We start from the raw sequence: 26142 nt of genomic DNA, 5'->3' as shown, positions 1-26142 counted from the left end.
TCATCTAACGGATAAATTTGCTATTATGACAGATTCTCAATACAGCAAGATGAAGTTAAACAGCACTTAACCCAAGTACCTTCCATAGATATTCTAATTTTTTTTTTCTGTCACTCGGTGTATTTCAACCTTGTTCTATGTTTATATTTATGAATTCAGAATTTTCCCTCTTTCATTTGATATCCCACTTGATGCAATAGCAGAAAAAAATTTTGGAAACCCTCACTTTTTTGGATGTAACATCCGTCAGGTTAATTTTTTCCGTATAAAATGTAGCCTATGTCACCTGAACTATAAAAACGAATCGATTGACTACTTGTTCATCAGAATCGGTTCAGTATTTTAGGCGCTACGGTGGAACATACATGAATACAAACCTATATACATAGACGGCTACAATCATAACCCTGTTTTAAATAAAGTTCCAGTTTCCTAGATTGACTAGTTATTTCGACGCCTGCTGTACATGCCCCGACTTTTTACTGCCCCAATTTTTTTTAAAACTTTCTATAATTTCATGCACTGACTTATTTTATTTAAATTACTTCTTCCCTTTCACCCTCTGTGTCACGCAATCGTCAATTCTACGTCTCCTACCTAGCAAGTTGGATAGAGAGGTCAGAGGTCAATTTCAAAACCTATTGTCATCCAAAAAACTTTGAAGGTGAAAGTTCAAACTCACCAAATATCAGCAACTCCTTTGATTAAAAATTCTCAGTTACAGAGTTCAACCCTAACATTTGGGTGGGTCTTTTCCGCCTACACGATCTGGTGGATAGGGATAATGTCAACCCCGGGTAAGCTTTTGATGATTTCGCATTACATTAACTTTTTACTTTATCACTCTAGAGCCGTGTAAAAATTAAACTGCGATTACGACGCTCTTGGGGTATTAACACCCAAAGTGATAATTTGATTAAAGCTTAGTGGTGCAACGGTTTTGGTGCAGGCTGAAAATCGAAAAGATCAACAGTTCACACCTCATCCATAAGTAGGTATATTAACGTCGTACCTTCTTCTAACATATTCTAAGTTTACTTGGGGGGGGGGGGGGGGAAATAAGGATAACTTACTACTTACTACAATTCGAATACAATTAAATTTAATTGTTAAATAATCCATGCACTAAATTAATTAATACAGAGGCAAGGTTTTTTCTATCCGAAAACGATCAAGGGAACATCAAATGTCTCAAAATTTACACTACAGACACAGATACTTACCTATAAGTTACAGCTATAAGTACGCGACAGGTTGAGATGGCAATCGGGGTAGGTATGAGACCATCGAGGTTGCCATCTCAACCTGTCGCGCACTATAGGTATTGGCCACATTAATGTCCCACAACGCGATGTTAAACGGCATTTCCGTTAAACGTAGTATGTAGCCACGATCAACGTATAACGGCATTCACAGTGCCGTTTGGCGTTAGACGATTTTAACCCCAATTCAATTGGCATTAGAGTAGCCACTCAGTTTAACTCGTTGATTATTTATTATCGCGATAATTATGGCGTTATTGGGCATTGCCGTTAAAATTAATGTAACCGCACATAAAACATCTCCACAAAATTTCAACAAATTAAATAGTCAATTATTTGCTAACTCGATATTTATAATTAAATCTTAGACACAATTCAAAAACAAGTATTTTCCTTGCTTTTATGTGCTTTTATCCATCTGAAAAGCGCGAAACCGTAAACGCTGTCTAGGTAAGTATTAAAGAGGATACAAACGTTTATTGGAGACTGCTGATCCGCTTTGATACTGCGGATAACGAGATTGTGCCTACTTAGTGAATAAACCTCCTGTGGTAAATCTTTTGCTTTGGCGGAGTAGGTAAACTCCTTTAAAAGCAACGATATTTATGTTGTACTACTACGTCCGCGTGGACTACACAAATTTCAACCCCCTGTTATACCCCTTTGGGGATTGACTTTCAAGAATCCTTTCTTGACGGATGTATACGTCATAATAGCTATCTGCACGCCAAATTTCAGCCCGATCAGTCCAGTAGTTTGGATGTATACGTCATAATAGCTATCTGCACGCCAAATTTCAGCCCGATCAGTCCAGTAGTTTGGATGTATACGTCATAATAGCTATCTGCACGCCAAATTTCAGCCCGATCAGTCCAGTAGTTTGGATGTATACGTCATAATAGCTATCTGCACGCCAAATTTCAGCCCGATCAGTCCAGTAGTTTGGATGTATACGTCATAATAGCTATCTGCACGCCAAATTTCAGCCCGATCAGTCCAGTAGTTTGGATGTATACGTCATAATAGCTATCTGCACGCCAAACAGCCCGATCAGTCCAATAGTTTGAGCTGTGCGTCGATAGATCAGTCAGTCAATCAGTCAGCTTTTCCTTTTATATATACTAGCTCATGCCCGCGACTTCGTCCGCGTGGACTTCACAAATTTCAAACCCCTATTTTACCCCCTGAGGGGTTGAATTTTCAAAAATCCTCTCTTAACGGATGTTTAAGTCATAACAGCTATCTGCATGCCGAAAAGCCCGATTCGTCCAGTAGTTTGAGCTGTGCGTTGATAGACCAATCAGTCAACTTTTCCTTTTATACATATATTTAGATAATTATACAGATTATGTTTTAGGCGGGTCTATTTTTTAGGTAAGTACATAAAATAAGTAGGTATATATTTTGAAAAGTTTAATCAGATGAAGTACCTATTTATAATTATCGATACACATAGGTAAAGTCCAAAACAGTATTTTTTTTAATTTTGTCAGTTTGTACAAGCTTCAAGCTAAAACTAGGTAGGTACTTATTAAAAGGATTTGAACGCAAATTAGTATAATTATACCTAAAAACTCGATATGATATAGGATAGGTTTTATTTTTGAAAACAATAATTATTTTACCATTAGAAAGGTACTTTATTCAGAAATGACATAGGCTATAGATCATACAACTACCTATGTACTGCAGACAAAGTCGCGGCAAAAGCTAGTTAATAAAATAGAAATAACCCTTTTGTAGAAAGGTCACGTGGAGAGCTTAAAGATACTGCTTTCACGCTAGAAAAGCACACATCGGGGAATATTATAGCATTCTTTTGTATTCACATGTTCATTTGGAAATTTCACAAGCGCTAAACTGGGTCAATACCAGTGTAAATTAAAAATTTATAACATCCCCGACAAGTGAAGGTTACAGTAATAACTAGAAAAGAGTTGATAACTTTCAAACTTTGATTTTCTTGGATTATAGCTCAGAACACTCTCGATCAAGCCACCTTTCAAACAAAAAAAAACTAAATTAAAATCGGTTCATCAGTTTAGGAGCTACGATGCCACAGACAGATACACAGATACACACGTCAAACTTATAACACCCCTCTTTTTGGGTCGGGGGTTAAAAACGGACGTAAACCGACCAATTGCCATAAAGCGCCTTGTCTAGCAAGTAACAACATTGGCGCCAACAGAATCATAATTAGAGTTTCTTTTTCCAAATTACACGAAATACAAATACGTGGCACAATAGTTTCAAGTCAGACCCATACATTACCCATAGCGTGACCGAACGTCGCTACTCATTGCTATCCACGGTGTTTCCACTCGCGCAAATCAACTCGCGCGAGTCGTTAAAACAAGGCCGTGAAAAATGCTAAGGGTCACATTGAATATCTTATATTTGATCATGTTCCCCGTATTTAAACATTTACTTTTTTAGGAAAAATATTTAGGTTACTTGATATATGAAAAACCTAATAGATGGATTAAAAAAAGTTTTAAGATCTCTAGTAGAGATCTCACAACTTTTTTTTATATACCAAGTTTCAGTCTTCTAAGATTTGGCGCAGTACCTTAGAGGTTTTTGAGAGGTTTTGACGATCATCAGTGAGGGACGAAATCGACGTATTTTAGGTATCAATAAATCTGTAACCATAAAAGCTAGATAATTGATACTTGGTATATTTGATAAATTTGCTGAGGACACCTTATACTGAAATTTTCAGCTTTCTAGCGTCAAAGCTATGAATGACGGTTCGAAAATACGACGAAACGCTTCGAGAAAAGGTACGTAGTGCCCCAGCCGCCCGTTTGGCTCGTCTTGGCGGGGACACTCCCGTGCTCCCTGATACGCGAATGAAATCGCAGACATCGTTTAGTAGATCATTAGTCATTACACATAATATTATAAATGCGAAAGTGTGTACGTTTATTGGTTTGTTGGTTTGACCTTCAATCACATCGCAAGTCGCAACGAAGCAAAACGGTGTGGCGTGATTTTTTTTATACTTAAAGATCGGGAGGGTGATAATATAGGCTATTTTTCCCGGAAAATCAAAGAGTTCCCACGGGATTTTTGAAAACCTAAATCGACGTGGACAAATTTGCTATAGTTACAGTATAAAACTTTTACAAAAGGAAGGTATAGCAATAATAAATAATTAGGAACATGGATTTCCTTTGTTGCGTGATTCAACAGTCGCTTTTTTATTGGCGTCTACTTTTAAAAATTATGTTCGTCGTAAAATTAAAAAGTGGATTTATTATGTAGGAATTAGGAATCTAAAAACTTAGGTTGCTTAATTTAATCACCTAAAGAATGTATCAAAAAATGCCTGCGTATTTCAACAAGCTTAACGTAAAAAACTAATTTTTAGAGCTCCTTTCTCCTTTTAGGGCTCGGCACTTTCTTGTCTGTCTGTCTGTCTGTCTGTCGGCCCGTCCGTCCATCCGTCCGTCCGTCCGTCGCTCGTGTCTGTTAAGAAAATCTATAGGGTACCCATTGACCTACAATCATGAAAGGAGATCGCTATTTTTGGGCCTTTTTTGGGTTTTTTTTAAAGTTGATTTAGTCATACTTTCTTTATGTTATGCCTACGTGTGCACCTATGCTTGAATTGAGTAGACACTCAATTTAACTTTTTAAGCTTAGGTGCCGTTAACTTAAGATACCATATTCGCAGCTTTTTATGGTTATTGCGAGTGCGAGTTGACTCGCATATGAACAGTACCATCGTACAAGAATTGACATTTTTAATTTTTTTTAATTTTCATGGCGGCCATTTTGATATATTTGTTGTTATAGCGGTAATAGAAATACACATTCTGTGAAAATTTCAACTCTATAGTCTATACCTATTACGGTTTACGAGATACAGCCCGGTGACAGACAGACGGACGGACGGGTGGACAGCGGAGGCTTAGTAATAAAGTCTCGTTGGTACTCTTCGGGTACGAAACCGGTGTAGTGATAAACATCGCAGCTTTATAATTATAATTATTACGTACCACACTAATTACATTTACCGCAACACAAATACGAGAAAACCTATATTATGTAAACGGTGAATAAATTGTCTTTCCCATTTTCTATTTGTATTTGTATCCTCGCACAAATAATGTGAATTGCTTTTTATCGGGAAACGCAGAACAAATTCCTTTCTTGCATAAATTTACATAAATCGATATGAAATGGAGGCTTCACTTCGCTTTTATTTCTCTTTAGATAAATGTGTGATATTTTTGACGTCCTATGCTGATTTTTCAGCTGTCCTTATCATTCTCAACATAACAATATACAGGGTGTTTGGTAATTAGTATATAATGACGATACGTACTCATGCTACTTTGATCTGGTAAATACAATGCTGAAGTAAAATGACGAAATAAAATTATAAAAATTTCCATACAAAATATTTTTTTATGACCAAATTTTCATGGCCCTAATGTGCCCTAACTCACTGAGATCGTTGGCCTCGGCCTATCTAAAGATGGCCAACGAACTCAGCAGTGGCGAAATGTCCATGTAACCCGATTCCAATCGGCTTCCCTTGAAGAATTCGCATAATATAACGTAAGCACTCACTACGTACTTAGTGACAAATGTAGGGCAAAAGTTCGATTATTATCATGCAGGCTACCAGAGTGAATGATGCTACCGTACCAAATTTGACGCCTAAAAAATAAGTGTCAGGGAAAATCTATCATCAATAGAAAATAGCTTCGATAACCCGTAACCATCCCGGCTTACTACTTAGCATTCCATCTCTTTCATTTCCCTATGAAGCGAACTAAGTCTGTCTCACTCTACGGGTCGCCAATATGGAACCACCAATTAAAGTGGCCCCGGAACGAATACGAATTCGTCTCTCTGACAGGTCAGATAAATATGGTTCATAAGCCGATGCTCACCGGCTTATCGTACCTCTAAATTAAAATTTTTATTTATACTATTATTTTAATATTTTGTTTTTAAGGGTGATTTAATACATTCGTTTACCTACGTGAAACATACATGCGTGCTTGAATTTAAAGTTTAGTGATTCTTTGATTTTGATATTATAATAAATTGGGGTTAGTGATTTTTAATAACTACCTAATAAGTGTAAGTTAACGGTGATTTAGTTTCAGTTTGTTTAGTGTAGGTATGTGTTAAACTAAAGACTAAAATGATTATAGTTTTCAATTCCGTGTGGGTTATGGGTCGTATTTAATAAAGCAAGCAAGCATGGATGCATCTCACAGCTACATTAAAAGAATTTTTTCAAAGCCACAGAGGTTTTCAAAATGTCAGTGCTTTTTATATTATTAATGGTAAAATTGGGTCTTTAAGCACCATAGAAACATCAGTGATGACGGTGCTGATATTCTGTTAGGTCAGAACTTTTTTGCTCCGGCTTCCCTTTTTCAGATCTGCACCCTTCGACTCAGTGAGTTAGGGCACGTTAGGGTCATGAAAACTTTGACATAATTTTTTTTTAAATTTTTGTATGGCAATTTTTATAATTTTATTTCGTCATTATACTTCAGCATAGTGTTTATCAGATCAAAGTAGCATGGATACGTATCGCCATTATATACTAATTACCAAACACCCTGTTTACGGAGTGCGATAACTCAAAAATATGCTGAATATTCAAAATTCGTGGATATACCTATTAGAAGCAATATTTTGCCAAAACGTTTGATTTTCTGAGAATCTTTCTTTTGGGTTTGTATTAGTATACATATTTACTGAAGTAGCAAGGTTACAGCAGCGTGAGGCGAAGTTTACTTTTCAAGAACCTTATAGACGATCATCAATGGCTAAGCTAGTACTTAGGTGACTTCACAATGTAGGCTTATATACATAGCTAGGGTAGCTTGATGGTATGAAATATATATTACGTGGCAAACTCTTAGGTGAGGTTGGCCTTGTTACTATTTCAGTCAGCTGTAAAGGACAGCTTCAGCTTAAAATACCTAATCTAAATGCAAACACGTTATTTCCAGATTATATAAAGGCTTCTGTGATCACGGTAGCCTTCTCTACCGGTCAACGTTAATAATAAACATCCTCAGGTCTAAACAAAATTTTCTACAAAGAAGGTTTTAAGTTCCATTATAAAATTATTTAAGTTAAATTATATATTATATTTTTGTTTGCGATTAAGTATTAGTACATAAATATAATACAAACGAAACTATAACTATTAAAATTAAAAAAAAAAAAAATTGTAATAGTGTAACTTATCTACATCACTACTGTAATACATGCAAAATTATGTTAATTTGTTGGTTTCTCCTTCAATCAAGCCACAACGATGCAATATTTAGATTTGGATTGACTTAGTTTTTGCATGGATAATGGATATACTTAGTTAAAACCTAGAGAGTATATAGAGTAAATATAGGGTCCTTTTTATCTCGGAAAATCAGAGTTTGCACGGGATTTTTAGAAAACTAAACCGATGCGGATCAAATCGCTCAGCTCGTAATATACTCTTACATACCTATATTATAGTTAGTCTATTATAGGTACTCGAAGTCTTCAATGAAAAAAAAAGACGTTGAACAAAATAGTGTAATATACTTGGAATGTGGAAATCAATCCAGGTAGATGATTGTGATGATGTATGCGTTGATAGTACTAAAATGGTAGAAACTGTCACGCAAGTGCCAACAACACGTGTACGAAGTTTCAACCCCAATCTGATGAACGATTTACGAACGCATATACTGTAACGAATGAATATATTATTTTACATACTTATCAGAAGATAGAATTGAAAGTTAAAGGGTGGAACTAAAGAAAAAAAATTGCTTTTCCGTTGGATCGGATCTCGGATTTTTCCGGTTGCTACAAAGTTCACCAGTAAAACGAGTCCCTTGCTCACTATTAGCTACATTTTATAAAGTGTATGGTTCATTTGATGCAAAATAGTGTCTCTTTGGAGGACACTGAACGTCTTTGATGGTATAACTTTCAACATGTATTGTGTTTATGGCAACGTTATCGTATTGTTCACGACAGTAAGGTGGCATAGCGCCGACAACTCCATACTAATATTATAAATGAGAAAGTGTGTCTGTCTGCACGGCTCAACAGTTTAACCGATTTTGATGAAATTTGGTACAGTTTATTACATCATGGTTAGCTTACATCCCGGGGACGGGCTACTTTTTTTCCCGGAAAATCAAAGAAATCCCATAGGATTCTTAAAGGCTCATCCGTTTATCCGATTTAGGTACAGAGGTAGTTTGTGTCCCGGAAATTGACATAGGCAACTTTTTATCCCGGAAAAGCAGAGTTCCCACGGGATTTAAAAAAACCTAAATCCACGAACACAAAGTCGCGGGCATCATCTATTATTAACCCCTGACCCAAAAAGAGGGGTGTTATAAGTTTGACGTGTGTATCTGTGTATCTGTCTGTGGCATCGTTGCGCCTAAACGAATGAACCGATTTTAATTTAGTTTTTTTGTTTGAAAGGTGGCTTGATTGAGAGTGTTCTTAGTTATCATCTAAGAAAATCGGTTCAGCCGTTTGAAAGTTATCAGCTTTTTTCTAGTTACTGTAACCTTCACTTGTCGGGGATGTTATAAATTTTTAATTTGCACTTGTTAAATAAATAATTATATCGCTCGATCATGCACCGAGAGCAAGTGAAAAATTTTGAGAAGGATTGATCAATATAGGTACGCTGAAAGTTGGTTGTGACGAGCGGCTAGCCGAAAGTTTTTATCTTGAAATGGTATATGTAATAAATAATGTACATATTACGCAGTACCATGCCAGTGCATATTAGAATTTGTCCTTTTTAGAATTTGGCTGGGTACCAATATGTATTGGTCGGATACTAATAACCGATTTAATAATAAAACTGTAAAAGAGCTGATAATTTTCAAACGGCTCAACAGATTTTCTTGAATTATAGCTAAGAACGCTCTCGATCAAGCCATCTTTCAAACAAAAAACACTAATTCAAAATCGGTTCATTCGTTTAGGAGCTACGATGCCACAGACAGATACACAGATACACACGGCAAACTTAAAACACACCTCTTTTAGGGTCGGGAGTCCCTGCTCTCAGGGCAGGAAAAAGCGTGGTTAGCCCTAACAAACTTGGAGACCTACGGAGCTAACCGAGGTCATGATGGCAGGTAGTGAAGTGTAAAAGCCCAAGAGCGCTCGGGATGGCGTAATACTGTAAGTGCCTTCTGCTCCATTGGAGAAGCATACGACCTAAAACAAATCCTCGCAGACGAAGTCGCGGACATCAGCTAGCCAGCTCGTAGGTTAAATTTATAATGTATGTGTCAGGATATACGACTTGGCATTGAACTTGAGAGTAGGACGCGGAGGTGTGTCTTGGCTGGCAGGCGGCTGAGGCCGTCGCGCCGCATAGCATTGTATTACCTCGTCGTACATCGATTTATCGAACGGCGCGCGCTGCCCCTGTCTCCCCTACCTCGAGCCCCGTAAGTCGCGACTCACAGAACGAAGCGACTTTCCTCTTTTTCTCCGCTACGGAAGATATGTAATAGAATCTTACTCCAGTAGTATCTAAAATAAAATGTCTTATCTTTACATCGTTCCTCGAGGTTGAATCGGCTTAAACGAGAGCTCACAGCAATAGATATTATTGTGGTTAAGCCATTTTGATGCTCGTTGATAATTGGATGGGTGACCGACTTTGGAGATCCAAAATTGGCCTTTAGACAAAGGCAAGTTCGAGAGTAGATAAAAATCAGACTCTTAATAGAGTCATAAAATATCCAGAAGTGTTTGGGAGCCCGCCAGAGCCCGCCGCATTATTAGCCGAAGACATCGCCTACATTATTGTATTATGTGTTTAATAGAAGATTCTAGATAATAGAAGGAATAAACAGCCTCAGTAACTAAAACGATGTTTGGATAAATGTTGTGAAAATAAGCTACCTAGTTGTAACTCAGAACTTCACCCAATTTTAGGTAATGCTCGTTTTGTTTTCGATCGATTTTAGTAAATCTAGAACTTTTAATTCAACAGACCTTTCTGTTTTGCGATTATCTTGTATTTATGAAGAGAATATTTAATAGCTTGTTAGCACAGAGTTTGAGCTGTTTCATAAGCTGTAGGAGGGTTCCGTAGGGTCTGAATCTCGTTATTCAAGGCGATCGTCTGCATACAGAGTGTAACCTTAAGTTAATTTACAGAACTCACTTCCCGAGGGATTTCTCCTTGATCTCGGAAAACGGTGCTTTGATATGCTTTCCTATTCCATACATGACCTGAATTTATTTGTACGACAAAGAATTCTTAAGTTGCAATTACATCGGAGTAATTGCTTGTTCCTTTTTTGGGACAGCCATTATATTAAATTAGATAGCCGTACCTACTAACCTAATTTGTGAAATTTAAAAAATTCATCGTTCTTATCGGTTTTCACGGTCTTTAGCCTTGAAAATGGGTATATTAATACCCATTGCCAAGGCAATTTTCTTTTCTATTGATTATATTATGATTGATTAACTAATCTGCCGCGGTTTCTCATGGTCAGAATTTCTAAAAATCCTTTCTTACTGTAGCTAATATTATAAGGAGGAAAGATTTGTTTGTGTGTAATCGATAAACTCTGAAACTATTGAACACGCACTGTTCGAAGATTTGGTTTCAGGTACTTTGGATCTAGTATGTCTCTCTCTTTAATTTTGTTTACAAGTTAGCTCTTGACTGCACCCGCGACTTGTCCTTACCATCTTAGACGATACATTCTAAGATGGAGAGGTTCAAGGTTAGGCACCTCGAAGGTATACATTTTATTAAACTGATGATATCTCTGATTATATTTTATTGGTTTCGTATTCCCATGACGCTAGGAAGGTCTTCGAAAATAAGACTTCTACTTTGTATTAGCTGTATACTTTTTTTTTTTTATTCACTATAGGTAAGCGCTTGACCACAATCACACCTGATGGAAAGTGATGATGTGGTCTAAAATGGGACGCGTTTACCTAGAAGGTGCCTATTCACTCTTGTTTTAAAGATACCCGGATTGTAATTGGTAGGAAACACAGATCGCGGAAGAGTATTCCAAACCTTAGCCATGCGTATGAGGAATGAAGACGCAAAACGTTTCGTGCGTGTAGATGGAATGTCAACGACATAAGGATGGAAACTCGCCCGACGTCTTGCGGTTCGGTGGTAAAATGGTGAAGGGGGGACAAGATCGAAAAGTTCCTGTGCACACTCTCCGAAATATATCCTATAAAACACCGATAAGCCGGCGACCTTACGGCGGTGATCGAGACTTTGAAGTTTCGCCAACAAAGGAGAGTCTTCGCCTATAAGTCTCCTAGCTCGACGGTCAACGGCATCCAGAGCCGCTAGTTGGTACTTTGCGGAGCCATCATAGAGGTGACTGCAGTACTCCATGCACGATCTGACTTGTGCTTGATACAAAGTAATCAGTTGGCGCGGCGTGAAGTACTGCTTGACCTTGTTAAGAATGCCTAGTTTTTTTGCGGCGGTCTTAGCTTTGGCTACTTGTAATGGTTTTCTTACTCTAGAGCTGTTTTAATGCTTCTAGCCATAAATAATATCCAACGTCCAACGTGTTTTTGGGTGACCGTCGACTTTAGAAGGAGAAGATCATTTTCTTTGACAACTAAGAAGGAGAATATAATAGGTACACACTACACATTGATAATCAGATGTTTTCTTAAATTCACTATTGTACTTGTTGCTTTCTTAGTATATTATTAACGCGCATCAGTCTTGTTTTCTAGGCCATACACACCGTTGCACTGAATTCAAAATTCATCCTTCAACTCCACGTCCAGTGTGGAAACAATGTAATGCCTCCCCGGTGAACGATTCGGATGTCCGATGAAATAATGATTACCCAGTGGCTTTGGGTCCGAAGGTTCTTTGGGACGTGCATATTTATCGGCTCCGTTCCGCAATCTGTTGAATGTGAGATATATTTATTGGTATTGGGAAGATCTTGGTTTAGTTTAAGCGCTGGCCAAAAACTATCACACTAATATTATAAAGGAGAAAGTTTGTGTGTGTGTGTGTGTGTGTGTGTGTGTGTGTGTGTGTGTGTATGTTTGTTACTCCTTCACGCAAAAACTACTGGACGGATTGGGCTGAAATTTAGAGTAGAGATAGATTATACCCTTAGCCTACATAGGCTACTTTTTATCCCGGAAAATCAAAGAGTTCCCACGGGATTTTTAAAAAACCTACATCCACGCGAACGAAGTCGCGGGCATCAGCTAGTTGTGAATAAAACCAGACATCATCTAAATATATGGATGGGAGCAAATTGAAGGGTCAGTTCAATTGAATACACTGATTATTTATTTATTACACATGCTTTGATAAATGTTAATAGTATAACAACTTCTCTAAAGTTATCATTAATATACTACTACTTATCTTCTTCTTCTAGTGCCATCTCCTATCGGAGGTTGGCAATCATTAAGGCTAACTGGATCTTGTTCACCGCTGCTCTAAACACTCATGTTAAACCACTGGCGAAGGTTTTTGAGCCAGGATGTTCTTCTACGGCCAGGTCTACGCCTGCCCTTTATGTTCCCTTGCATTATGAGCTGAGATAAATAAAAAAACTACTACTTATAGTAGTTTTTTATTTACGGACAAGCTAAGAAAAGCTCAATAGCACTTGTCTGGGTATGATAATATAATATTATCCAAAAAAAAAAAAGGATAAAATGTACCTACTCACCTATAAAACTCTGTACTTTATATTTGGATGTCCAATGAGCTTTGGTGTTAAAGATTCTTTGAAACCAACATATTAGTAGATTCCAATCTGCTATCTGTTGAATTCGATCTATTCTTTTACGTCATTAGACATGTTCTGCAGAAACTACAAGAAACGATGAAAATATGTGTTTTCAAACTGAGTTGTCATAGTTAACACTAACAATTTCAAGAAAATCTTTTGTGCCGAGTTGTATTGTTGTTTAGTTTAAAATAGTAGGTATTCAGAAAAGGATGATCTTTTGTCCAATTACTGCGATGTTTTCATTTCTGTGGAATATAGAGTCAGCGGAAAATCTTTTGAACATTTTTATTCGAATAGAAGTCGCTACCGTCTGATAAAAAAATTCTGTTATCTCCAAAACAAAATTAAATTTAAGGATAGGATGACAACAAAAGTATTAACAAATTCAAACGAATTCATGAGATAAATGCTTATTTAAATTAGGCTTTTGGAATAAGAAAAAGTAAATTGTGCCTAAAGCAGAAAGCGGCAACAATAATTTTTTTTTCATTTTTTTTTTCACGTTTTAAATTTTTTAAATGATTAATAGAAATATCTTAACAAAGTTTATTTAAGTTAGTCACTTGGGTTAGTCTTCAATTTTAGGGAGTTTTACAAAGCTCAGCTTGTCGTAGGAATACAAATTCCAATTTCGACGATGGCCATCAAAGAAAGAACTCGAAAGTACTCGAAGCGGCTTGAGGCCAAACGATTTCATTGTGATTGATTTACCATTTCATCGGTTATAAAACTTCCAACGTTCCTACCAACCTAATGGATCTATGTGCAGTTCTGACCATTTATCTTTATTTGATGAAATCCTATTTAGCAGATAGGTACCTGATTGATTGAATTTGTAAGTTTATCAACTTTGTTTTAACTTTTTTGAACTCTACTGCTCTACTATTTGGGGGCACCACGCATGTACATAATATTTTTTTTCCTTTAGGGCTAGTTTACTCCAATATGGCCTATAAATTATATTGTAATATGATTATTTAATTTTTTTTTCTTTTGTTGCAGGAATGTGAAACCGCGGTATAGAAGCCAGGCAAAATAGAAATGTGCTTTAATAAATACTTGATTAAGCTGGCAGACTACTTCCGATTAAGCACGTCTCGCTGAATGTATTAAGAAGTAAAATAATTCAAGATGGGTCATATAAAGAAAATTGTGATCACGAATTTTCTTCTATGTTTTTGTATGTCAGGCGTATGGAGCAGATCATGGGCCAATCATCACGATACGACTACGTCAACTACCCAAACAACACCTACAACTAGTTCCATGCCGAAGAATATTCACAATGATCCTCTCATTGTTGAAACTAAAAGCGGTCTTGTCAAAGGTTATGCCAAGACGGTGATGGGACGTGAAGTACACATCTTCACAGGCATCCCATTTGCAAAAGCACCTTTAGGCCCATTAAGGTTCCGTAAACCTGTCCCGATTGATCCTTGGCACGGAGTTCTCGAGGCTACTGCAATGCCAAATAGTTGTTATCAAGAGAGATATGAATATTTTCCTGGATTTGAGGGTGAAGAGATGTGGAACCCGAACACTAACATATCAGAAGACTGTCTCTACTTGAATATATGGGTGCCACAGCATCTAAGGGTTCGACACCACCAAGACAAGCCTCTTACAGAAAGGCCAAAAGTGCCTATACTAGTTTGGATTTACGGTGGAGGGTATATGAGTGGGACGGCAACACTTGACCTGTATAAAGCCGACATAATGGCCTCATCGAGTGATGTCATAGTAGCATCTATGCAGTACAGGGTGGGTGCATTTGGATTTTTATATTTAAATAAATATTTTTCTCCTGGAAGTGAAGAGGCTCCGGGGAACATGGGTTTGTGGGATCAGCAATTAGCTATTCGCTGGATCAAGGATAATGCGCGTGCCTTTGGCGGTGATCCTGATTTAATAACTTTGTTCGGTGAGTCAGCCGGTGGTGGAAGTGTGAGCTTGCATATGCTGTCACCTGAAATGAAAGGACTATTCAAAAGAGGAATATTACAATCTGGGACTCTGAATGCGCCTTGGAGTTGGATGACTGGAGAAAGAGCACAGGAAATCGGAAAAGTTTTGATAGATGACTGTAATTGCAATAGTAGTCTTTTAGCTGCCGACCCTAGTTTAGTCATGGATTGCATGCGCGGAGTGGATGCTAAAACTATATCGGTGCAGCAATGGAACTCATACACTGGGATATTGGGTTTCCCGTCAGCACCAACAGTGGATGGTATATTTTTGCCTAAAGACCCTGACACGATGATGAAAGAAGGACACTTCCACAACACTGAAGTTCTCCTCGGGAGCAACCAAGACGAAGGTAAGAGTTATTTTTTTTACTAGGAACGGTTAAAAAATTACTGCACTGTAGATAGTTAAATCCAGTAAGTCGAATTCAATATCGTTGTTATTATCAGTTTAAAGTTTATTCTGAAAAAGAACATAGTGGTCACTTAGATCATATACATACATACATTTTAGTACTTACACATAACACAGTACAATTTTAATTTTACATTTATTATAATATCTAAACTATGTCTACGTAATTTCCTATTTACAATACTTTTGTGTTACTTATTAACTAATTAAATTTTGTGTACTTTACAAGTTCTACTTATACAATATTTTCCGCAAAATATATCTTTAACCTATTCTGAAATTGGGTAATAGTTATGGACTGTATTTATGTATTAAATTGTTATTATTTATTGTACCGAATAACTATATAGAAGTTCTATAGAATCGGGCACCTAAGTTCTGTTGTAAATGCAAATCAAAGAACATATTTTCCAGTCATGAATATCATCAACAGGTTTTTGCGGTTTGAGGTTTACATCAAATGTCTGCCAACTGTTTTCTCAGTTATATTGTAAGCGATTTAAACATCATTCATTTAATATTTTTAGCAGAGTAAAATACAGTAACAAGTATATTCCATAAATCGTTTGGTAATCAAAATTCTGTTTATTTTCAATTCAAATGCATTTAACGGGCAACTTTTTGGTAACCTCAGTATCGAAATCCCACATTTCTACTTTGAACAGAACAACTATTAATGATTGCATACCTACTGCATAGATTTATTCAATAGTAACAACTTTCAAAGGTTCTAGGGTTATAATTCCGTTTCTTTGTAAGAGCTCATTAATCTAAAGTGCACCGCCACAACGTTTGCTCTATACTTGATGGCTTGCCGCAAATATTTGCATTTAAAATGATGTTTTATTTTAATACACCTAATTAGCTGACGCCCGCGACTTCGTCCGCGTGGATTTAGGTTTTTCGAAATTCCGATTGATTTTCCGGGATAAAAAGTAGCCTATGTGCTAATCCAGGATATTATCTATCTCCATTCCGAATTTCAGCCAAATCCGTCCAGTGATTTTTGCGTGAAGAAGTAACAAACATACGCACACACACAAACACACAAACTTTCCCCTTTATAATATTAGTGTGATTAATTCCTTTTCTACTTTCTTGTATTAAGATTGAATTATTGTATTGTATCTTTACTAGATGATAATCGGGACTTTCTCCGCGTGGATATAGGTTTTTTTAATTCCGCGGAAACTCTTTGATTTGCTAGGATAAACAGTATAAGGTATCTCCATTCTAAGTTTCAGCCAAATCCGTCCAGTAGTTTTTGCGTGAAAGAGTAACAAACATAGACACACACACAAACAAACATTCGCTTTTATAATATTTGAGTGTATGACGTGATGTGCTTCAATAAGTTCTCTTATATGTCTGACTTAGTAAATCAGCATAATTAATAAGTGGAAGATTTGTATTTCATGTAAAGATATACCCGCTGAGCTGATAAAAAGTATCCAATGTCTGTTGCCAGGATGCAAGCTAGCTCTGTGCCAAATTTTTTCAAGGTCAGTTCAGCGGTTGAGCCATGAAAAAGTAACAACCAGACAGACAGAGTTACTTTCGCATTTATAATATTTGTATGAATTTAGTAGATTTTAGAACTTTGTAAAACAAAATTTTGTACTTTTTATATGTTTTTTTTCATCCGCATTTTTTTGAAAATTTAGGAGACTACTACTAATTAGTAAAGTTCTACTTAGGGATCCCACAAAAAAAAAGAATGCCAGGTTATAAAAGTGCCAAAAAACTGCGCAGTAAAATTAATTATAGTTTACAATAAATTATGGTGGCTAATAGAAAGGCGCTTCTACACAATAGATGAATTTTTGAAATTCAAAGAATAGTTAAAATATGATTTAGACTTTGTACTAATTTTGCATGCCTGATTATGTAAGGTGAAACATACCTACTGGACAAATATGTACTAAATAACATCTCATTGTAAAAAACGTTTCTGCAAATAAAAAATCTTGAATTTTGAATCTTGAATTTTCGAAAACTCAAAAAAAAAAAAAAGGAAAAATACTTTTGCTTTCGATTTAAGAACCTAAATCATAAAAAGATGAGACAGCTGAAGTAGCTGTGGTCAGGTCATATCTGTCGCAAAACTGACGAATGATGGGGCAAGCAAATATGTTCTGGAGTGGAGACTGCGTACCGGTAAATGCAGTATTAGGACAATCCAGCTCGTTGGACCGATGATCTGAAGAAGGCGGTGAGAAGCGGGTAACTAACTAATACATGAGAAAGGCAAAGGACCGTGTTTGGTGACGTGCTCTCGAAAAAGCTTTTGTACAGCAGTGGATACATCCAGGCTGATGGAATGGAATATTACTACAGTGGAAAAAACGTGATATTTTCCGGTCAGAGTTTGATATGCAGGCGTTAGATTAGAATTGATCATGAATAGTGATTCATATTGAGAATTGTATTATATCGAATATAGTAGGTAGGTAATAGGGTAATACTTAGTATTAAATATCATTATGTTGTTACGGACTCGCGAAACTCATTAATATAGAGTGCTACTTGGACCGCTATCAAGCTTGCACTGCCCAGTTGAATTGCCTATCCGCAAAAATTTGATTCAGTTTACATAATACTAGATAACCCACCCCGGCAGCCGGCTTCTCTTAGATGGAAATTTTTGAAAATTGGTGAAGGGGTGTAATTCTCAAAATCCTTCTTCATCAGTTCTACTTCATTGTTTTCCGAAAACCCAAATACCAAATTTCATAGATATAACAGGAAAAATGATAGACATTTCATGAGGGTTGAATAGGGGATGAAAGTTTGTAGATTCTTAGATTTAAGTAAAAGCTCAAATACCAATTTCCATGGATATAACTTAATAAATCACGGACTTTCATACAATTTTTCATCCCCTATTGGACCGTTTTAGGAGTTGAATTTTCAGAAATCCGTTCTTAGTAGATGCCAACGTTATAAAAGGATCTTACTGTCAAAATTTCAGGTTTCTAGCCCCAGCTGTTTAGGCTGTATATATCAGTCAGTCAGGTCTTTGAATCACACTAATATTATAAAGGCGAAAGTTTGTATGTGTGTGTGTGTGTGTGTGTGTGTGTGTGTGTGTGTGTGTGTGTGTGTGTGTATGTGTGTGTGTGTGTGTGTGTGTGTGTGTGTGTGTGTGTGTGTGTGTTTGTTACTCCTTCACGCAAAAACTACTGGACGGATTTGGCTGAAATTTGGAAAGGAGATAGAAAATCAAAGAGTTCCCATGGGATTTCAAAAAACCTAAATCCACGCGGGCGAAGTCGTGGGCATCGGCTAGTTTTATATATTTCGCAGCAAAACGGCATAAAGCGGGAGTTGACCATATCCCTCAGGGATGATAATAGCCATGCAGATTTCGATTCTAGTTTAGTTAAACACTAATTGACACTTATGCCGGGCACATGAATATTTGTGTTCTAATCTAACCTAACCTTACTTTAGATTTTGGTACTCATATTTTGTTCTGAACCATATTCGATGTAATCGCAAAATCCCAGAGGAAGAAGAAGGGCGCCAACTGCTTCCTGCTATAGCCACCGAGCTCTTTGACATTTGTTTTTGATTCATTGAAGGTTTTCTACCAGAAAAATATTTTAATGTCACTCAGTGAATGCATTGTAGAAGCAATTAACATCAAATAAGATCGATGGCTATCATTTAGTGTTGAGCACTGAGTTGTCCTACCTGTGATGACTATTAGAGCAGAAACGTGGACACTAATGTTGGCCTCATTCACAAACTAAAAGTAGCTCAGCGCGCTATGGAGCGAGCTATGTTGGGTATCACACTCAGGGATAAAACCCGGATCGAGGAAATTCACAGAAGAACAAAAGCGACCGACTAAGCTCAAAGGATTAGCAAGCTGAAGTGGCAATGGACAGGTCCTGGTCATGTCGCAAAACCGATGGTCGATGGGCAGACGTGTTCTGGAGTGGAGACCGCGTACCGGTAAGCGCAGTGTGGGACGACCTCCAGCCCCCGAGCGACGAGCTCCAGGAAGGTGGAGGACCGTGTTTGGTGGCGCGCTCTTTAGAAAGGCCTTTGTCCAGCGGTGGACGCATACAAGTTGATGGACTGGAATGGGCTGGAAAAACTGAGTTGAATCATCCGCGCTGGATGGTGTTCTGCCACCACTGTGTCCGGTGCTAGGTTGCTATTCGAGCACTTAATAGGGATATCTCAAAGTTTATCAGTTCACCAAGTTATGTGCCCACCCATTGCCACTTACTCTGTCGGATACTCTGGTTCTACGGATTTCGTAATTTCTGAATAAATTGATCACAATAAACCCCGAATATACGAGAAGCTTTATCTGCTTATATTTCCCTTTGAGTCTGAGCTTGCTTGTCATGCAGATTATACATCTAGGGTTTTAGGATTTTGGTACATTATGTTGATTATTAGGTATCTTTTAATGAAGCAATTTCGTTACATAGCTAAATTAAATAGTCTAGTTAGTTAGTTAGTAATAGTCTTGTTTTAATAGTCGTTCAAATTTCCATTGCTGTAAAAATTTTGAAATATAAATGGTGATCATAAAGTAGGTATGCCTTATTATTAAAGAGGGCTCTCTCCGTCACTCGTTTCATACAATCGTAGTTCCAATTTCATTTGAATATTAAGCAACCAATGTCCATGAAATTTTGCAGACATATTCTAGAAACTAATATCTATGTCTGTGGTTTTCTGTTAAAATATTCGGTTTCAAAGTTACGCGGTCATAAAAATTTTCATACAAATCTTTGAGCCCCTGTAATTTTAAAACTACATACTTTTAGAAAAACCTAAAACACCACAGACACAGATATTAGTTTCTAAAATATGTCTGCAAAATTTCATGGACTTTGGTTGCTTAGTATTCAAATGAAATTGGAACTACGATTGTATGAAACGAGTGACGGAGAGAGCCCTGTTAAGGCTAAAATATGCTAAATTGTATGGTAATATAATGTGGAACACATTGTGACATTTTGACCTAATTTGCAAAGGTTTTGTGATTTCGCCATTTTGTATAGCTCAGCTAGTGTTTAATTTACACAACACACAGTTTGTTACTCTCGCATTTAATATGCAAATTAATACAATGGTTTCAAATATTTCATTACAATTATTTATTTATTGTTTTTATTGTTTATTATTGTGCATCCCAATATTTATATTTTTTTACAAGAATTACAATCATAGATTATATTGTAATATTGAAACTCCGTTGGGACACAGCAATTCTCGGGTCCGTAGTAATTGAAAGTACCTTCTAGTATTCCTTGCTAAGGAAAATATAATATAATATAATATGTTATGATATAATATAATATAATATAATATAAAATAAGTATATTTTGGATATTGCTTTCGTACTAATACGATCTCTGATCCAAATCCAAGCTATTATTGGCCGTCATTGTTTGTTATGACATAATATTATGTCCGATTTGAATCCGAGGCATATCCGAGATTTCCTCGCGGTTGGCGGAAGTATATCGGCGGATGACGGAAGTCGGATGTAGTTCATAACCTCCCTAACTGTAGTACTTTTCTAAAAACTGTGTGAAAAATCTCATAATTTTCCAATTTTTAATAAAAAAAAATTAATATGCTTCTGTGTAGCTAATAAGTTTCTATAACTCTGATAGTGATAAATTAAACTTTTCGATAATATTATAGTGAACTAGCTGACGCCCGCGACTTCGTCCGCGTTGATTTAGGTTTTTCGAAATCCCGTGGGAACTCTTTGGTTTTCCGGGATAAAAAGTAGCCTATGTGCAAATTCAGGATATTATCTATCTCCATTCCGAATTTCAGCCAAATCCGTCCAGTAATTTTTGCGTGAAGGAGTAACAAACATACATACACACACACACACACACACACACACACACACACACACACACACACACACACACATACAAACTTTCGCCTTTATAATATTAAGTACTAGCTGATACCCGCGACTTCGTTCGCGTGGATGTAGGTTTTTTAAAATTCCCGTGGGAACTCTTTGATTTTCCGGGATAAAAAGTAGCCTATGTGCTAATCCAGGGTATAATCTATCTCCATTCTAAATTTCAGCCCAATCCGTCCAGTAGTTTTTGCGTGAAGGAGTAACAAACATACACACACACACACACACACACACACACACACACACACACACACACACACACACACACACACACACACACACACACACACATACAAACTTTCGCCTTTATAATATTAGTGTGATTTTAAAATGGTTGAAACAGACAGAAGACGAACAGAGGGACAGATGTATAGATGGACAAACGGACTGGGCGAAACTATAAGGGTTTAGGTATAGGTTACTACGGAACCCCAAAAAGAGAGCATGTCCCTCGTGTATCTATGTGTTTCTCACAAAAAACGAGAAATGAAAAATATTACCCTTAATTTCGTAATAATATGTCACTGCAGTTCATACTAAAATCGATTTCTTTTAATGAAAATTCCAAAAAAAATGGGGAAAACTTACCACTCAAATTTTTAAGTAGCGATTAGAATAGACACAATAAATATCATATTTCAAAGATAATGTGACCTTACATTGTTTTTGTAATAAAAGCGTGACTTATCAATATCGGGCATAGAGTTCGAGGTCGTCTGGGTGCTGGCACCTGGAGGCAGGGAGGCACGCGTGCGCAGTAGCAGGTAAACACAACAATACCACGCCGTGGCCAGGTACTACTACAAAGTACTACAGACTCGCCCACGCAGCAGGCGGGCGCTCTCCCAGACCCCCTGTTGCCACGCACCCCACCTAGGTTAAGAGAATTCGAAAATGGTGGACGATATCGACAACTATTGCGTCCTTCGGGATTTCCAAATACATACTAATGTTGTAAATACAAAAGTGTCTGCTAGATTTCACGGCCCATCCATTCAACCGATTTGACGACGAAAATTGGAACAGAGATAGCATCCCGGGGACGGATATAGGACACTTTTTAGGGTTCCATACCTCAAATGGCAAAACGGAACCCTTATAGAATCACTTTGTTGTCTGTCTATATGTCTGTTTGTCTGTCTGTCCGGCCGTCCGTCCGTCCGACCGTCTGTCGCATCTGTCAAGAAATCCTACTTTCCGTTGACCTAGAATCATGAAACTTGAAAAATTAACGATTTATTTATTTACTTAAAACTCTCTTATCATTTATCATCATTCAAAAAAATCATCACGAGACATTGCTGACCCACTACTTAGAATTGTTGCAATCGTCTGCTTTTATGGTATTCTTGCTGCAACAATGCAAGCATAATCAAAAGATGTGTACTTTGTGATCATCAATCACACTGTAGTTATCAAACTAAAGCGCTTGATCCCCGAGGGCCCTCTCAAAATGAGAAAAGCTTGGGTCCTGTTATAGTCCACTACGCTAGCCAAGTACAGATTAAGGTGGATGTGACGGGTCTGCCCGCGAAATTCAAATTTTATTTGGTTTTCCGCAATTTGTAAACTAATACGACAAATTAGGCTTATGGCATTCTATTTGCGACAATAACAGTATCATCCCCAACTATTTATACAAAAATCTTTACTTGAAAGGGTCCATTTTAAGAAATTAGCTCTAGTATCGACTGTAACCCACAAATTAGTCGATACTAGAGCTAATTTCTTAAACTGGACCTTATCAAGTAAAGATTTTTATATAAACACGTGAAAATGATACTGCCATTGTCGCAACTAGAATGCCATAAGCCTACTTTGTCGTATTAGTTTACAAATTGCGAAAAACCAAATAAAATTTGAATTTTGCGGGCAGACCTGTCGCTTGCCCCTTAACAAACATTACGCACCTTTGAAAACATTCTTAAAAAACTAAAGGCACCGGAGCCCGGAGTCCTCGAATAGGATGACGCAGGCTTAACCACTAGACTATTAACATTATAGAAATTAACATACGTTCATTCGTATTAAACAGGAAAGTAATGGCCATTAGCAGAGTAGAAAGACTCCCATTCAAAACGTTCGATTTTCAAAAGCTCTGAAGTTCATTTGACTCGTCAAAGAGTTCTCTGAGAATGGTTAAAGAACTTAGAGCGGCATACTCAACTTTATCTTTGCAGCCTGGCCGTCAATAGCTTAGACACCTACCCCCATATCATCGTAGATCGTAATAGCCATTTCAGCAAAGAACTACGATCTTTAATTAATATACTGTGCTTACTTTGGCTCTCGGTATCTTAGATTCGGGGTAACCCTCGCCGAATACGAAGGGGCAAAGTGCTGAACATGCTGGAGAAAATACGCCGCAACTTGCACCTACATTTTGCTGGGTATCTCACATGTCTTCTACCCTTCTGGTAGATGACATGTGAGATGTATACATGGCACTAAGTATTTTTGACCAATTTTGATCAAAGTTGACGCAGGCGGAAAACGGGTTGAACTAAGTATAAGATATTAAATTGTAGAAAGCAGGTACATACCATGCTTATTGCTTAATTTGCTGACTTTATTTATCGATCTTTATTTCGACCTAGTTGCACGGGTCATGATGGAACTGTAGTGCTGCAAGAGATGAAGCTCGAGCCGTCATGGGCAGTAGCGCACTCCCCTCTTTCTTGTTCTTTTCGCTGGAACTTTACGAGCTGTCCGGCAAAATACACTCACAACGTCACTATTAACTATATTGACCGTTTATCATATGCGCACGACAACTTCCTATTTTACCCCTTTATCGTTTCGGACGTCAACTTGTACTTATGACTTTAAGCTAATTTCGTGGTTTAACGTTATTACATTGTATTCTACAACCAGGCACAAAACATTTGACTGAACTCCGCAATCTCCGAGTTATTCTGAGTTATCCACAGACCGCCACTATATACCCAGATTTGTACGCGAAGCGATTGAAATTCGCAAACACCAGAATTGCAATCGTGAGGATGGCTTTAACACATTACCTAAGCAAAATTCACGATTGATTTTCTGTAATTTAACGCCCATCGCTTTAGTCTGTTGGCATCCGTTCTAATAGCTATTTCTCTATAAATCGTAGCTATGGTTGAAACTCAATTACCTAACCGGAGAAGGGTGGAGCGATTAGTGGAAAAGTTACCCGCTTGAAGCTTGTGTCGAACGTACCTAAGTTGATTGTAAACTTTCGGGCCTATACGTCAGAAACTTTTGCGTTGTAGGCAATTATTTGGCAAAATTATACTTACTTACGTAATTTTCTGCATTAATTGAATTAAATTAACAAAACTTACTTTTGTATAGCAATTTATTTTATAACTACTGCTGAGAAAATTTTGTTAAGCTATTCACTCAAACTGATCGCGAGTGTTCGAATTCGATGCTCGAAATGTATAAAATTATGTACAATACATTTATATAATATCTTCGTATACATTACTAGCTTATGCTCGTGACTTCGTCCGCGTAGACTACAATAATTTTAAGCCCCTATTTTATCTTCTTAGTGGTTAAATTTTCAAAAATCCTTTTTTAACGGATGTCTAAGTCGTAATAACTACGAGTATCTGCATGCTAAACAGCCTGTTCCGTCCAGTTAGCAGTTTGAGCGGTGCCTTGATAGATATGCAACTAGCTGATGCCCGCGGCTTTGTCCTCGTGGATTTACGTTTTTCAAAATCCCGCGGGAACTCTTTGATGTTCCGGGATAAAAATATCCTATGTGTTAATCCAGGGTATAATCTATTTCCTTTCCAAATTTCAGCCAAATCCGTCCAGTAGTTTTGCGCGATTGAGTAACAAACATCCAAACATCCGCACTTTCACATCACACTTCACACTAATATTATAAAGGCGAAAGTTTGTATGTGTGTGTGTGTGTGTGTGTATGTTTGTTACTCCTTCACGCAAAAACCACTGGACGGATTTGGCTGAAATTCAGAATGAAGATAGATAATATCTTGGATTAGCACATGGGCTACTTTTTATCCCGGAAAATCAAAGAGTTCCCACGAGATTTCGAAAAACCTAAATCCACGCGGACGAAGTCGCGGGCGTCAGCTAGTTTATCATATTAGTAGGATAAATGAAAGAATATTACGTGTTAGAAATTCCGACGCCGATTTTCGGATTAGGTCGTTATTACGGCACGGTCTAAACTCTAATACGAACGTCCGGTGATATGTCAGCCTCGGTCATTTATGGCGATCAGGCAATAATTTTTCCGTCGATAGGGTAAAATTATTGCTGTTTCTAACTAGGACATATTGAATTTTTAAGATAGTAATAATTGTTAAAACTTTTGGGTGGTATGGCAACGAAAGCTCGATTGCGCTTGTGTCAACGTTGACCTAAGTCGGTAACTGGATGGATACACCGAACTTTGGTGATTCGAATTTTGCCTTTACACTTCGACTCTTTTTTTTAAAAAAAAAAGAATATTAGTCATTTTAACCATGACTAACATTCCCCTTTCCCCTCCAACTAAGCGTTAAGCTTGTGCTAGGAGTGGGTACGACAATAGCGCAAAGGGTGGGGTTTGAACCGCCGACCTTTCGGATTTCAGTCAGTTCCTATAACCGTTGAGCTATTGAGGCTTACTTCGACTCTTTGTACGGTTAATCATGCCCACGTCTTGACATTATTGAGCGATCCGCCTAAAATCCAAAATTATTATGACCAGAAAAGAATTCGGTTCACCGAATGCGGCAACCGCATTTGGTTTAACCGAATTGATTCATCGAATTGGGCTGTAATTAAGTCGGTCACCGAATACGAC

General features: G+C 37.4%; 1 protein-coding gene across 2 annotated transcripts in view; it reads left to right on the top strand.

The window, feature by feature from the left end:
- Positions 1-26142, top strand: part of LOC123867534 (acetylcholinesterase-like) — a 73936-nt gene that overhangs the window by 19470 nt on the left and 28324 nt on the right. For both annotated transcript variants that reach the window (XM_045909609.1, XM_045909608.1), the window contains exon 2: positions 14042-15356. In XM_045909609.1, the coding sequence (XP_045765565.1) occupies positions 14171-15356 (1186 nt within the window). In that variant the 5' untranslated portion in view covers positions 14042-14170. The remainder of the gene's footprint in view (positions 1-14041; positions 15357-26142) is intronic.

Source organism: Maniola jurtina, chromosome 8, assembly GCF_905333055.1.
Source record: "Maniola jurtina chromosome 8, ilManJurt1.1, whole genome shotgun sequence".
Lineage (NCBI taxonomy): Eukaryota > Metazoa > Arthropoda > Insecta > Lepidoptera > Nymphalidae > Maniola > Maniola jurtina.
Note: the sequence above shows the minus strand (reverse complement) of the source record. Positions and strands in the feature narration are given on the sequence as shown.